Raw genomic sequence first — 13,731 nt, forward strand, 5'->3', positions numbered from 1 at the left:
ATTTTACCTAAGTAATATGAATAAAGGACTATTACTTACAATTCTTGGCCAGTTGTTTCAAAATCACTAGTAACGGGAAAATTAGCTTATTGTCTGTGTAATGCCCTTTAAATATGAGATGCATAGTTCTAACACAGCCCAGTGTCCTTACTTTGTTTGCAAATTTTGGATCTGAAAAAAGTAAAGTTCAGTAAGCTCAATGTCAAATATAATTAATATAAAATATAATTTACAATATAAATAATCGTATTTCTAACAGGTTTTCCAAAGTAAAGGTAATAATTTGGATGAATACTTGGTAAAATAGATTTCAGAAAGTAATATGTACTTTGTAAAACACCCAATCTCAACAAAAATCTAATTATGACACGTTGGATTGAAGATATGAGCAAGTAGGGAAGGTAATGCAAGTATCTATTCAATTAACAAAGGATTATGCGGGAATTTTACTTCTTCTGTTTTAAAATGTTGAAAGTTGTGATCGTCAAAACTTATATAGCCCACCAGCCCTTTGTAAAACAATAATTTGGGAGAGGTTTTAGGAGACAGGACAGGAATATAATAAGTTAGAAGTAAAAACTAGAAGTCGGAAAGGATGACAATTAGTGTAACCTCGGGAGGCAAGCGGAGCAAGGATCCAAAGGAGGTCTTGCAGGATCACTTCGGTTCCTGAGTGGTGGTCCCTTTTATCGTACATGATACCGATCAACTTCCGTATTATGATCTGGGTGCCTTTTAACGATATGAAATAGTAAGCGCACTGCATGCGGGCCATGTTGTTCACTGGAATCAACAGAACTAGTTAGCATACCTTTAGGCGCCAACGCGGCAAGAATCCACACTAAGTCCTGGACTATAGTCTCGGCACCGACGGAGCCATCCCGTTTGCTATGGGAAGCAACGAGGTATCGGATAATTATTTGGGTCCCGTTTAATGCTATGAATTGTTGAGCGCACTGAGTCCGCGCCATGTTGTTGGCTGAAAGATTCCCATATCATCGGCAATTCAAAAAAATCAGGAAACACCTACTCAATAGAAAATGACATAAAAAAGCCAAATACTGTGACAGGGTTCGCTCGCGGCATTCGTGCTACTAACAAATTATATATATAGGTACCAAGTATTAACTACGTGCGTATGTTAATCTTGTAGAACACACTGCAGTGAAAGACATTTGAATTAACAATCACCTCATTATTCTGTTATCTAATATTGCAATGCCAAGACATCAATTTGTATTCACAATGTCAAACTTAGCGATCACATAGTAAATGTCACTGGCTCGACCACTGTTGTTACTTACAAAACAAAAGTATTTACAATGTAGGTATAGAATACTTGCCACTATCTAAAGTTGCGGTTAGAATAAAGCATACGTTATTTTAGTTAAGTATTTTTTGTCGATTCCTATTTTTCTAGAGTATTGAATAGGTATCAATTGTAGATCACTGTCAAGCTAAGTGCCAAGTTCTGTAAAGCATCAGACTTATAGATCAAACTTTAAGGGTGGAATTCTTTTGGGGTCCTCGACTTTACCGTCTCAAATATAAAAAAATAGCCTTATTATATTTTTTTAATATTCTAAAAAAGCATTCTGATAAATCTAGTACAAGAGTTCCCCGTAAGGATTCTATAATATAAATATTATAGGACATTTTCTTACACAAATTGACTAAGCCCCACGGTGAGCTCAAGAAGGCTTGTGTTGTGGGTACTCAGACAACGATATATATAATATATAAATACTTAAATACATAGAAAACAACCATGACTCAGGAACAAATATCTGTATCATCATACAAATAAATGCCCTTACCAGGATTCGAACCCGGGACCATCGGCTTCATAGGCAGGGTCACTACCCACTGGGCCAGACCGGTCGTCAAAATTCTACTTCCAGTTCAGTCTGCGATTCGGATTGAGACAGGGAATTCACATCAGCATTACAAAACACAATCAGCATCCGTTCAAATAATCAAAATCCAGTTTCCTTTGCTATTTAGGTCAAAGAAAAGTTGTCATCACTCATCAGAATCTAATTGTAAGTTGGTTTCTTCATCGCCGTCAATGTTCAGATTGCACTGGGCTGCAGATGGGCTGCAGTGACTTGAACTTCGGCATAGCAACGCCGTTAAATCTCACGTTCGCCTCGTGCTCCACCGACGTTTTTAATTCGACTTCAGCGTTAACTTCAACTTCCTCTTCGATAACGAATTTCAATATTGGTTATGATCACAATCAATTGATTTTGTTTTTACAACGCAGACTGATGCTTATTTTAAATAGATTAGATTAGATAAATCATTTTCATCAAAATGCATGAATTGTCTAGGCTCCAATATATTGTTTCATTAGTTGCGTGACATATTACGTTATTTAAGCGAATAAGTATGATTATTTGCCTTATGACGAAAACATATGTACATGTTCTTACATAAATAGTAATATTATTGGCCTTATATTATGCTGTGGTCTTTTTGAATGTCACCCGGCGCCGATTTTATGCGGTTTGCGTCCGGAGACAGTTGAAGGGATTTTCATTAAATCTTAAAAACATTATTTTCAAGAAGTTGTTACGTTAATAAACTGATTGCTCTCACCGACGTCTAGTCTTTAAAGAAATGCTTGTGAGATATTTTATTTATATGGATATTATCTCTATGTTTACATATTAAAGAGCCACTGAACTACGAAGAATGAAAAGGAAGTGGCGCCAGGAAAGGGCAAGGCTAATTAAACTGAATACGAGTATATTTTGAATGCGCCGTATGTAACTTCTTTTACATTCGTTCCTCGTCACATTAAACTTATTAATTACTATAATGCGGAAAAATACTACAAGCCTTTAAAAATTACGTTGTAAGCGTCGGTATTATTATTGACAATTTACGATTATTGCTTAAATTGTGACAGCAGATGTAATTGCATGAGGCCTATGTGGTTTTAGAAACTTTAGTTACATGGTACTTGATGCCCACATTTAAATCTGACTGGACGCACTCACTTATAATAAAAAGTAAATACTTAGGTAAGTATGTAGTGGCATTTTAGAGACCCTAGCATCAATTCCCATGCTTGAAAATTTTAAGACTGCTTGCAATTTAATAGCAGGTGTTAAGATCCTCCACATTGGCAATTGTAAAATGTTGTACAGTCAACTGTAAAAATATGGGTGTAGACAACTTACTCAAAAATATGTCCCATAGTTCTTAATTCACTGACATAAGAGTTATGTTATGGGACATATTTTTGAGATGATTTGTACACCCATATTTTTACAGTTGACTGTACCATCACACTCCGCGATTGTTGCGCCATTTAGGGTCGAAGCTAAATTGGTTGTTCAATATTTACACCAGTGGTGGGCAAACTTTCTTCATGGGGGGCCAGAAAGTTTAGGAAATTTAAGTAGAGGGCCAGAATTGTAGCCAATTTTTTTTTAATTTGTGATAATTGTGAGCCAATGCCATATAGCCCATATACTAATTATTTCATAGGACCGGCGGCGGGCCGGATAAAATCCAGTCGCGGGCCGCAGATGGCCCGCGGGCCGTACTTTGCCCACCACTGATTTACACTATAGAATCTTCAATTTAACAAGAACTCTAAATGTCATAACAGTCCCGTGTGGTGACTGTACACAATGTTGTATTATTTTATAATTGCTGAGGGAGTACAATTAGGAAGCCAAAAACTCTTGGTACACAAATCACCCAACATACCCTTTTTGAGCAACGGATTTTTATTTTCTTTGCCTGTCATTTTGACATCTTTCTTCTTGTTAACTGTTACTTCATTTCCAGCTAATAGGTATACAAAATAGTTTAATTCATTGACCAATTTTATTAATGAAACAATCAAGATTCTCCTCAAGTCATTAAAAGCATTACAAATCAGTCACCTACCTGAACATTTCTTTCCTTTTCCTTGTTTTAAACACAATGCTTCTCGTAATATAGCTGTTATATAAGTCGATGTTGGCGTGTCTCTTGATGCCTGGAATACATTACAAATGATAAAGTAATATAATTATACGATAAGAGCTAATTTAATTTAACCCATCTAAAAGGAATGTATTGTTTTACCTCCAGGATCGTAAGAAGCATCTGGAGAGCATTGGTTCTCTTGTCCCATATCTTTTCCAGTGTACATTGTCGTATATGTTTATCTGTAACAGAAAACATTCTTTAGGTAAATGTAAGGTTAAATTTTGGATTCTTTCGCTTGCTCGAATATAAATATTAGCACGAGGGTTAAACAAAAACTTTGCCCCATTGTAAAACAAACAACTATAGTTAAGTAGTTAGAGTAGTGATAAAACATAGATTTTGTGGTTGATGCCCATTAAAATACTACGTAAGAAAGCTTTTCAACAGCTTCTGTCGAGATAAGGTCATGTAAAGACACTCGTTGTCTTGGGACAGTTGTGACTCTTATTATAATGAATGAATAATGATAGGGGGACCCCTATCCCTAAAAGTATAACTTTTATACATATCAGCATTTTTTCAACATATTGAGTTAAGTTAGCATAGTAATAGCTCGCTGCAATCGGAGTCATGTTAGGTTATTAACTAGATCTAATCGAGTATCTCGATTATTGTTTATTTTCTCAATAGTATAATAATAAAACATGTTTGTATATTGTAGGTATTAATCGGTCGTGTGCCGACGTCAACGTCACGTCAGAATCGTACGCTATTAAATGAAAGGGCATACGAGAACTTAACTATAATTTAAAGATCTTGGTGATATTTAGAGATTTGAGGTTTGCCAAGTAAACAAGTGCTGAAGGGCCAATGCGGGGAGAGGAGGCGGCCTCGCGGGCGCGATGACCGAGCGATGGAACGCTTCCGCGAGATCCGAGATGCTTTGTTCGGTCGCAACTGGAGCACAAAGAAGGCCGTCTAGTGGTCTTTCCAATACATCCACATCTAAAATTATCTTCGTAAATAACGATAGGTATGTACTTTATAATTGCTCTATAGGCCAAGTCAACATCACAGTCTACGACTGGTCCACGGACGAGTTTTAATAACGTATGCCAAACTCAATTATACGTTCGAAATACTTTGACGGTGTGCAGTTAGTGTTTTATTAAGGATTTCAGAAAGGAAATAGGTATAACAACTAATTGCATTTGAGATCTAGATCTAGATGTCTAGACAAACTTACTATGAACGACAATCTCTTTTTGCAATAACTTTCAAGGTAGAATCCATAAATTTGACCGGTAGAAGACATGCTCTACCTACCTAATGTGTGTTTACAAGTTGTAAAGCAGTCAAAACAATAAACCTATCAATCACTGTATTTAATGTTAAATACTTTATCAAGCTAAAGCACGCTTAGAATTGCGGAAGTGTCTACAAATTAGCTCAAGTGGATGGATGTTTATGTACGGTCCAATAATGCAGTAAATGGCCTAGTGGGGCTGCGACAATGACAGCCCGTCTCGGTCGCGCGGCTGGCGCACTGCCACCGGGATCCGCAGACGTCATCATCCTCTCAAAACATCATACGTTTGACAATACCAAAACACATTATGTCCAACATCAGATTCGTTCCAACCTGAGTTATATATCAAATCAATAAAGTCTAAATAAGAAATGGTTACGACATCACTTGATACTGTTTTGCAGTGTTACATTAAAAACCAAAACACAGTTTCTAGAAAATGGTGATGCTATAGCAAAAGACGGACGGCTGTTCAGAATATAAATGTTTATTATGCTATTAAATCCTGAATTACTAATGGTTCGTGCCAATAGAAAATATCTGTTAATAATTAGTATAAGTACCTAAACTGAATTTAACTGTGTATCTCGGTGAGAACTGCTGGGGAGGAAAATGCATGTTTTAGTATGTAAGTTCGTTTTTAATAGAATAAAATAAAAAAAGAAGATTTTCCCAGTTTCTGACCCCCTCCCATCCCTATGTAAGAAAAAATAAGGAAAGGCCGACCCCCCTCCTCCCCTAAATCGCCTTACGTAATAAATTAATGGCACCATATGAATATACAATTATACATATATCTACTTAGCACATTTGTAGTAAACTTTTGTAAAATGTTGATTGTGCATCATATCCTGTAAGCCACTAAGTCTGTATGTCCCCAATGGTTATGGATGTCCAAAGTTTTGATGTGAAATGATGCAAAGTATACGTCATTTGGCGTTATCATCAGTCATCACATATGTTGACGACCGGTCTGGCCTAGTGGGTAGTGAAGCCGATGGTCCTGGGTTAGAATCCCAGTTAGGGCATTTATTTGTGTGATGACACAGATATTTGTTCCTGAGTCATGATTGTTTTCTATGTATTTAAGTGTTTATATATCTGAGTACCCCACAACACAAGCCTTCTTGAGCTTACTGTAGGACTTCAGTTTGTGTAAGAATGTCCTATCTATAATATTTATTTATTTATTTTATTTATTTATGTTAGAAAAAAATTGGTGTTTTTTCAAGAAGCCCTAAGTTTCGGAAATACAAAAAACAACAATTTGAGTAGTTGATTGTTCCTAGATTTCGCCCCCGGCAGCAAATGCGATAGACTACCTATCAGCTACGAAAAACTGTAAGTCGATTAATTTTTAGGATCCAAGCCAAAAACAACGGTATTCAAGAGTAACACTAATATTGTGCAGCGAACGAGCAGGAGCAACTGATCGACCGCATCAGTAGTTATGATCAGCAATCATAATCATACGTAACACGCGACTCATTAACGATGCGGATGGTGCCAAACGTCGCGCTGTAAACATACCTAGTCTGTTTCGGACCACTCGATGTGCCAACTGAACTAGGCATCAGATTAAAGATAACGAGGACAAATTATAAACAGAGAGCACTTGTAAATTTATACGTAAGTGTGACAGGGAGGCAACACGTCAAACGTGGTTTGCGGTAGGCCCTCAGGGGTCGGAGTGGTAGCATTTTTTTTTTCAGTATATTTGATGTGATTAATGCGCTTAAGTGACATGATCAATTCCATGCATGATACCTATGCACATATGTACTTGATTGATATCTTGTTGACAACTTTACATCCCGAGATACAAATGCATTGCCAATTATTGGATATTCGATGGTAACAAAATAAGTAGACGTATCTCCTGTAAAGAGCAAACCTACTAAATAATAAGTTTTGCAAAAATTTCATTTTTGGTACAAGCATTTTATTTCTGACAAACTCAATAAGGTTGTGTTATCACAGAGTTCCTATGGCCACCTCCTGTCTCCATCATCAGATCAGCTCCATGTCATCATAATATTGCATTGTCATCCGATTTATATATGTATGCAAAATATCTAATAAGTATGTAATTTCAGCTCAATCGGAAATCGGGAAGTGGGTCAAATTTAGCTTCCAAGATTTGACCCACAGTAACAAAATAACATACCTACTCGTACATACTAGCAGGGCAAGTTAAATAAAAGCCTGTAAAAAGAATGGTTCTGAAAGCACCGAGTGCAACTTCTTTCACAATTCTTACCTGTCAGTCGTCATCGCCACGTTATTTTTTGTAACACGGAAGCCGGAACCTTTAAAAGTTATTTATTAACCTTTTAAAAATTCATTCGTGCGAGGATAAATTAAAAACATGTCTTTCATTTGGATTATTTCTATGGAATTACGTATCTATCTATATGTACCTATACGGATGCCGAAATTGTTGTATATCGGGTGGAACAGAACGAAGGACTTTTACGCAAACGGGGTATTGTTTAGGCTACGTCCTTTATTTTTCACTTATTAATCACGTTAATATTTCTAACCGTTTTTGAGATACAGTTTGTTAAACATTAGTGCAAAAATCTGTATGTTTCAACCCTAGCAAGTAGATCCTATAGTATGACATGACATGTGTCAATTTAAAATGTAAATAACTTTGTAGGGTTGTCACTGATATAAAAATATTTCATTTTATTGATTTTGTTTAACTTTTTAATCCAGCTTTACGATTATAATAATTCGATTGTAGCTCACTTAGATAACACTATCCTTTTAGCTCAGTCTCTAGAAATGTTCCACCCTGTATAGGTACATTGCAAGTTACGAGAATGCATATTAGAAATTGCAACTAAGTGCAATAGGAACGCCACTTTCAATTGATGCATGGCGTTTGGCAACCGTTTACCAATTAAAATAATGTATGTCAATTTTAAATAATCGTTCCGTATACAGGTATACCGATCCAATCATTTCTCGTGTCGTTTATTAGGATAAACGACACGAGGAATTATCGGATTGATAGAAACGGTTGTTTTTATTATCAACTAACGAGAAAAGAATCTATAGTTGAGTATAGGTTCATACCTAATTATTTGATTTGCAATTAATCGCTTAAACTGGTTTCGTTTGTTTAAACCACTTAACGAAGTAGGAAATTTACATACCTGTAGTGAATTAGATTCCTATAAAATACCAATAAAGGATTGTAAAAACTCGTTGCATGTTTGAGCAATTATAGTTGAATGCTCGTAGGTATATTCAATTAGGTATAATATTTTTTTGGTAATGTACTTTCGAACTTTTCACACTATCTACCTACTGACAGATATTACCACAGTAATCGAACGAGCGAGCGAAGCGAAGCGAAGCGAAGCGAAGTTCTTACATTCGACTTGGATCACGCGGCTGGCTAGCGGCACGTCCCGGCATTTCGATGTTTTTAAACTGAACTGTCAGAAGATAGTTTGATACTCAAGGACTAAAGTAAATTTGTTCTAATTTAAATGAAATTGGATAAAGGTGTAGTCGAACGCATTATATTTTAGTTATTAAATTATGAGCAGGCTCGATCAAGGGATTATTGAGGTAGAAGAGCTTAGAAGGCCAAAAAGCTGTTTGTGAGAGGTCTTGCTATTCTGGTCATTTTATTTGCTAAAAACATGGTCGAATTTAGTATCAAATGAAAGTGCTCGGTTTGCACTTTTATAATATCGTTTTTAAATTTACCATTTTGAAATAATTAGCAAGATAAAAATAAAATAATGTAAACATAATATAAGTATGTGACATTTGACAGGAAATATTTCAGCTTAGCACAGATACAGTTTATTTTAATCTCTATGATTTCTATACGCTATACTTAAATCCAGGGGAGAGACAGTCGTATATAAAACACTTTATTCGATAAAATAGCGACATGTATATTACTTAACGCTAAACTTTTTTTTTTAATATGGCTCCACTTGATTTCGTCAGAACGTCTTAAAACTCTTGTATCCAGGGCATGGAACAAACAAAAAAACATCTGTTAGAACAGATTATTTATGTCCATCGTTGCCATGGAGGCGATTGTCACAAGAAACAAATTTGTCAAATAAAACTCTAAATATTATAACACCCCATTTATTGTCTGTACTATGACATCAGATAAATATAAATACTTACGGTTTTAAATTGTTAAATGAAACAAAGTTTTCATACGCCATCATAGTTGCTGAGAACTTTATTACCAGAAAATTCAGAAAAAATTTTGGCGGGTAGATTCACAACCTGCTGCGTGTAAATTTGTTTCGTGGTCAATTGTGTATTATTCCAGCCGTGTATTATAAGTAATTTATTTACATCAACAGTCAAGTTAAAAGTACCTAATCTGTTTTCGTGTATTTAATAAATGCCCTGAAGCCTTTTTTCAAAGTGTTTTACGTTCGCAACATACCTACTTAGACGGTATTTATGCCCCTCCCCCCCTGATATTGACGTTGATATTTCTAGTTAAGAATTACAGATGGCGCTTCAAAATGGATGCAAAAAAGTTCCACGAGAGGGCTATCTTTGTCCTATATATTAATTATATTATACATACTACTCTTTGCTTAAATATATCAGTTAAGGGCTCCACAGACCTTGCAATAAATCCACGCGATTTTTGATCCATTGCCGTCTAATTAGTGCGACATAAAATAGTAGAAATTAAATAAAATGGACCTCAAAAATGTCCATACTAAATTGTTGCCATGTGTTATTTTCTATTATTTTTGTCGCACTATACGAGTACCTAAGTAGGTGCAACAAAGTCAATCGCTATATAATTTTTGGTTAACCGCGAGTTCTCAGTTCGGGGTGAACTACTAGTATAATGTACATTCATCTACCAGGGCTTACATTCTGAAAGAAACACTTTCAAATAAAACTTTGAAATATTTCAGCATAAGATAATATGTGACGTTCCACGGGAAAAGGTACCTTATGAGGGTTTCTAGTTTCGGAGATATTAAATGTTTTGTAAAGAGGTGAAAAAATGCTCAATTTTTTTTTATTGTGTGATCTGAAACCTTAATGCCTAACGTTTGTTTACCTGTTTTTATTTTTGTTATAAGTTAGTTATAAGCCTAGTAATGTCGTCTCAGAGTTTAGTAGAAAAGGTACCTTATGGAAAAAAGATTGAAAATTCCCAAAAAAACTAGTCAATACGGGAAAAGAAGTTTGGTAGGGAACTGTATTAGCATTCTGCAAAACTAATTTGATAATTTCAGTTCTGGTTGGGGCGCCTCGCAAATATTATAACCGTACATAGACCGACATCACAAATCCAAGTAGACTGCTATTATACCAAAGTTACTCTCGTCAAGTCTTTCTTAACTAGAATAATCTTCATTTGGTTTGGTCGCATGCAGTAAATCAGCCATTGGTTTGCTGAAAAATGCCAATACCCGACGCATTACCTTATGGAATATCTGAGGTCATTGAACCTCAATGCCGCTTATCTTCAATAGCAACCGAAATATATTATTGATAAGAAATAGACGATTTATACCATCTTAACCCCAAAATATTATTAGTTTATCCTAACTGTTCCATCATCATCATGCCTCATCATGTAACTTGACCACAAGGTACCTTTTCATTACATACAAATTATTGGTCTTTTTTAAGATTATTATGACGAAGAACTAATTAAATTGGGGGCAGTTTAATGTAAATTAATATTTTCTATTCATAAAAGATAAACTATAATATGATTGATATTTTGTAGTGATGTATTATTAGATTTATTTCCTTAAGGTACCTTTTCGTAAATGTATGGAGCAAATACTGTTATTATTATGTAAGTTTAAAGTGGCATAAGGGGTTAAATATAGTATTTAGTTGGGGTTTTAGGATTTATTTCATTTGAATGACAGAATTTCTTTCATATGTGCTCAGAAAAATTGATTGTGTGTCACATTAAAAGTAAAATATTCAATTTTGTGATTTTATATGAAAAAGTCAGAAAATACATTTTCACCTCTAAATCGGTATTGTTTTTTGCTTAAACTGTCTGTCAGTGTCGTTTTCTAATAGATAAAATTTAAATCTTGAGAGCTCATTGCAATCAATCGTGAAAATGAAATAAAACTTTATTTTCAAGAGATTGGTTAGTATACACATAAATCAGTCGATATCAAAAGTTTCTATTTGCATTACAGAACAAGTCGCAATATTTTTTTAATCTCAGATATATAAGGCATTATTATTTGTAGTCAACTATGTAACTTACTTCAGGAACATAGTTTTTTAGGCGGCTAAACTTAAAACTTCTCTATCGTAAAGTTGCTCATTTCACAACATTATTTTCAAAAAATCATATCTCTGTAACTACGCAACCTAGAAGGTTGATCTTTTGTGTTATCGATAGCTTATTTATTGTAGATTACTGGGGTATGCATAACTCCATACCCGCCATAAGGTACCTTTGACCGTGGGACGTCACATATAATATTATCTAACACATTTACAAACCTCCCTACAACTCTTCCGCTGCCAAAGCATCTGTAGTCAGCAACAGATTCGGGTCACAAAGACAGAAATAAGCACTTCCTTTTTCCTAACTGGCAACTTGTCAATCTCTAAGGAAGTACTTCACTACAAGGCGTCTACAGACTCGCAGAGTGACAGAACGTCGCTTTAGCAGAGCGTGCAGTGTCAAGGCCCGAGGAGATTTATAGCATGACAAAAATAGATGCCGCACGTGTATAAATATCTTTGATTGCTTAGATGATCATAATAATCATAATACTTCGTCCCTTTCGGACGGGGGGTGGTGAATGTTAACGATAATTGGTTACACGATTTGACATTTATTTATGAATACGCGACATACTCGTATTATATTTATAAATATTCACTTTGAATCGGACTGACTAATGATTTTACTTTCTTGGCTTGACCTTGAGTTATGATAGTTTTAAATATTTATTTTGCACTTAATCACAGTTAAAAACGTCTTCAGACGTCGTCGCGTCCATAAACGTCTCTTGACCGTAAGGGCCACCCCACACTAGCATCTTTTGAGCGTCGACGTCTAGTCAGCGCTATGGAAAATGGCGTCGCCGCGCAGTTGCGCCAACTTTGCGTCGAGCAGCAACCACAGAGTTGACTAACCGCCGACGCTCCGGAGACGCTCTTAAGAGGGGCGTTTTCAGAAATAAATATTGAAAACCTGATTCTTTCACATCTGGACGTTCTTGGGCTCATTCTACTCAGAATCGACAGCATTCTCCATCCCACCATTAAAAAAAGATGTCCCAAAATGTCCATTCCATTACGTCACGTTTTAGTATGAATTTTTTTCACTTGTATGTGCGTGACGTAGTGGAATGTACAATTTTCATACAAATTTTTGGGACATTTTATTTTATCATCAGAATTGAATATGCTAGTGATTCTGAGTTGAAAGAACCCAAAAACACCGGGATCTGTGAGAATCGGGTTTTCGATATTTATTTCTGAAAATGCCCAGAGCCGCCCCACGCTAGAGTTATGTTTGCGTTCACGCAGCAGGGACGCAACGTTGTTTCTGCATATTCGTGGATCAAATGTCCGGATCAAATGGCATGTCTATTTGGTAATTTTAAAAACCACAAGTTATCAGGAGGCTATAAACGACCAATAAAAAAAAGTCAATTGTCTGTTTCCTAATTGGTGATAGCGGCATGACTCATCAAAGCACCTTTATCGGGGTTGATGGGGGCGAGTGATAAAAAGTTGGGAAGTGCTGCGACTGGTACTGCCGGCGCTACGATAAATAAACACGCCAATAATGTGCTCGCTTCGATACAATAGTATAAATTAATGGTAACACTTGGTGGGACGGGCACGGCTCGACGCCTTGGCCGAGGGCCCACTGCACCATAACTCGAGTTATTGAGCACGACACGCGATACTGCTGCAATAGCGCCAGCGCCACCTCAATGCACGATTAGTATTTGGGGATATTAAAAGAAAAATTGTTGCCCGACTGTATTGTTTTTAATGGCGAGAAAATCACGCAAGGTTATATTTTTCATTGCGTAATTATATTGTGCCTTGCGTATTAAACAGCTACAACAGCCAATGATGATGATTGATGTAGGCAATACTACCAATAACAAAAATCATGATTAGAATTTCAATAAAATAAAGATTACTGGCGTTATTAATAATAAGCCTAATTATAGGTAGACATTAATCGTTCGTAGGTACCTACGAGTCTGTCATTTAAACGTATGTATTTGTAATAAAGGGATAGGCTTGTAAAGTTTTATGAATAAGGGCAAAGGTTATTTCGCATGTCCGGCTCTACAGGAGGCTTATTTTGTTTTTTTTTTACACCACGTCGGTGACAAACAGGCATACGGCCCGCCTGATTGTAAGCGACTGCTTACCGACCGAACCCTATTATAGACGCCTGCGTGTAGGATTGTATGAATATGATCTGAGAGCGGTCAAAAGTGAACTTTCTTTAACCAGTTATG

General features: G+C 36.0%; 1 protein-coding gene across 1 annotated transcript in view; it reads right to left on the reverse strand.

The window, feature by feature from the left end:
- The window catches only part of LOC134789842 (cytosolic carboxypeptidase 1-like), a 106,153-nt gene that overhangs the window by 78,393 nt on the left and 14,029 nt on the right, over window positions 1-13,731 (reverse strand). The window contains exons 4-8 of the mRNA XM_063760508.1: window positions 4,087-4,169; window positions 3,907-3,997; window positions 3,724-3,804; window positions 812-979; window positions 40-171 (exon numbers count right to left, since the gene is read on the reverse strand). Coding sequence (XP_063616578.1) covers window positions 40-171; window positions 812-979; window positions 3,724-3,804; window positions 3,907-3,997; window positions 4,087-4,169 — 555 coding nt within the window. The remainder of the gene's footprint in view (window positions 1-39; window positions 172-811; window positions 980-3,723; window positions 3,805-3,906; window positions 3,998-4,086; window positions 4,170-13,731) is intronic.

The sequence above is a fragment of the Cydia splendana genome, chromosome 4 (assembly GCF_910591565.1).
Source record: "Cydia splendana chromosome 4, ilCydSple1.2, whole genome shotgun sequence".
Taxonomy (NCBI): Eukaryota; Metazoa; Arthropoda; class Insecta; order Lepidoptera; family Tortricidae; genus Cydia; species Cydia splendana.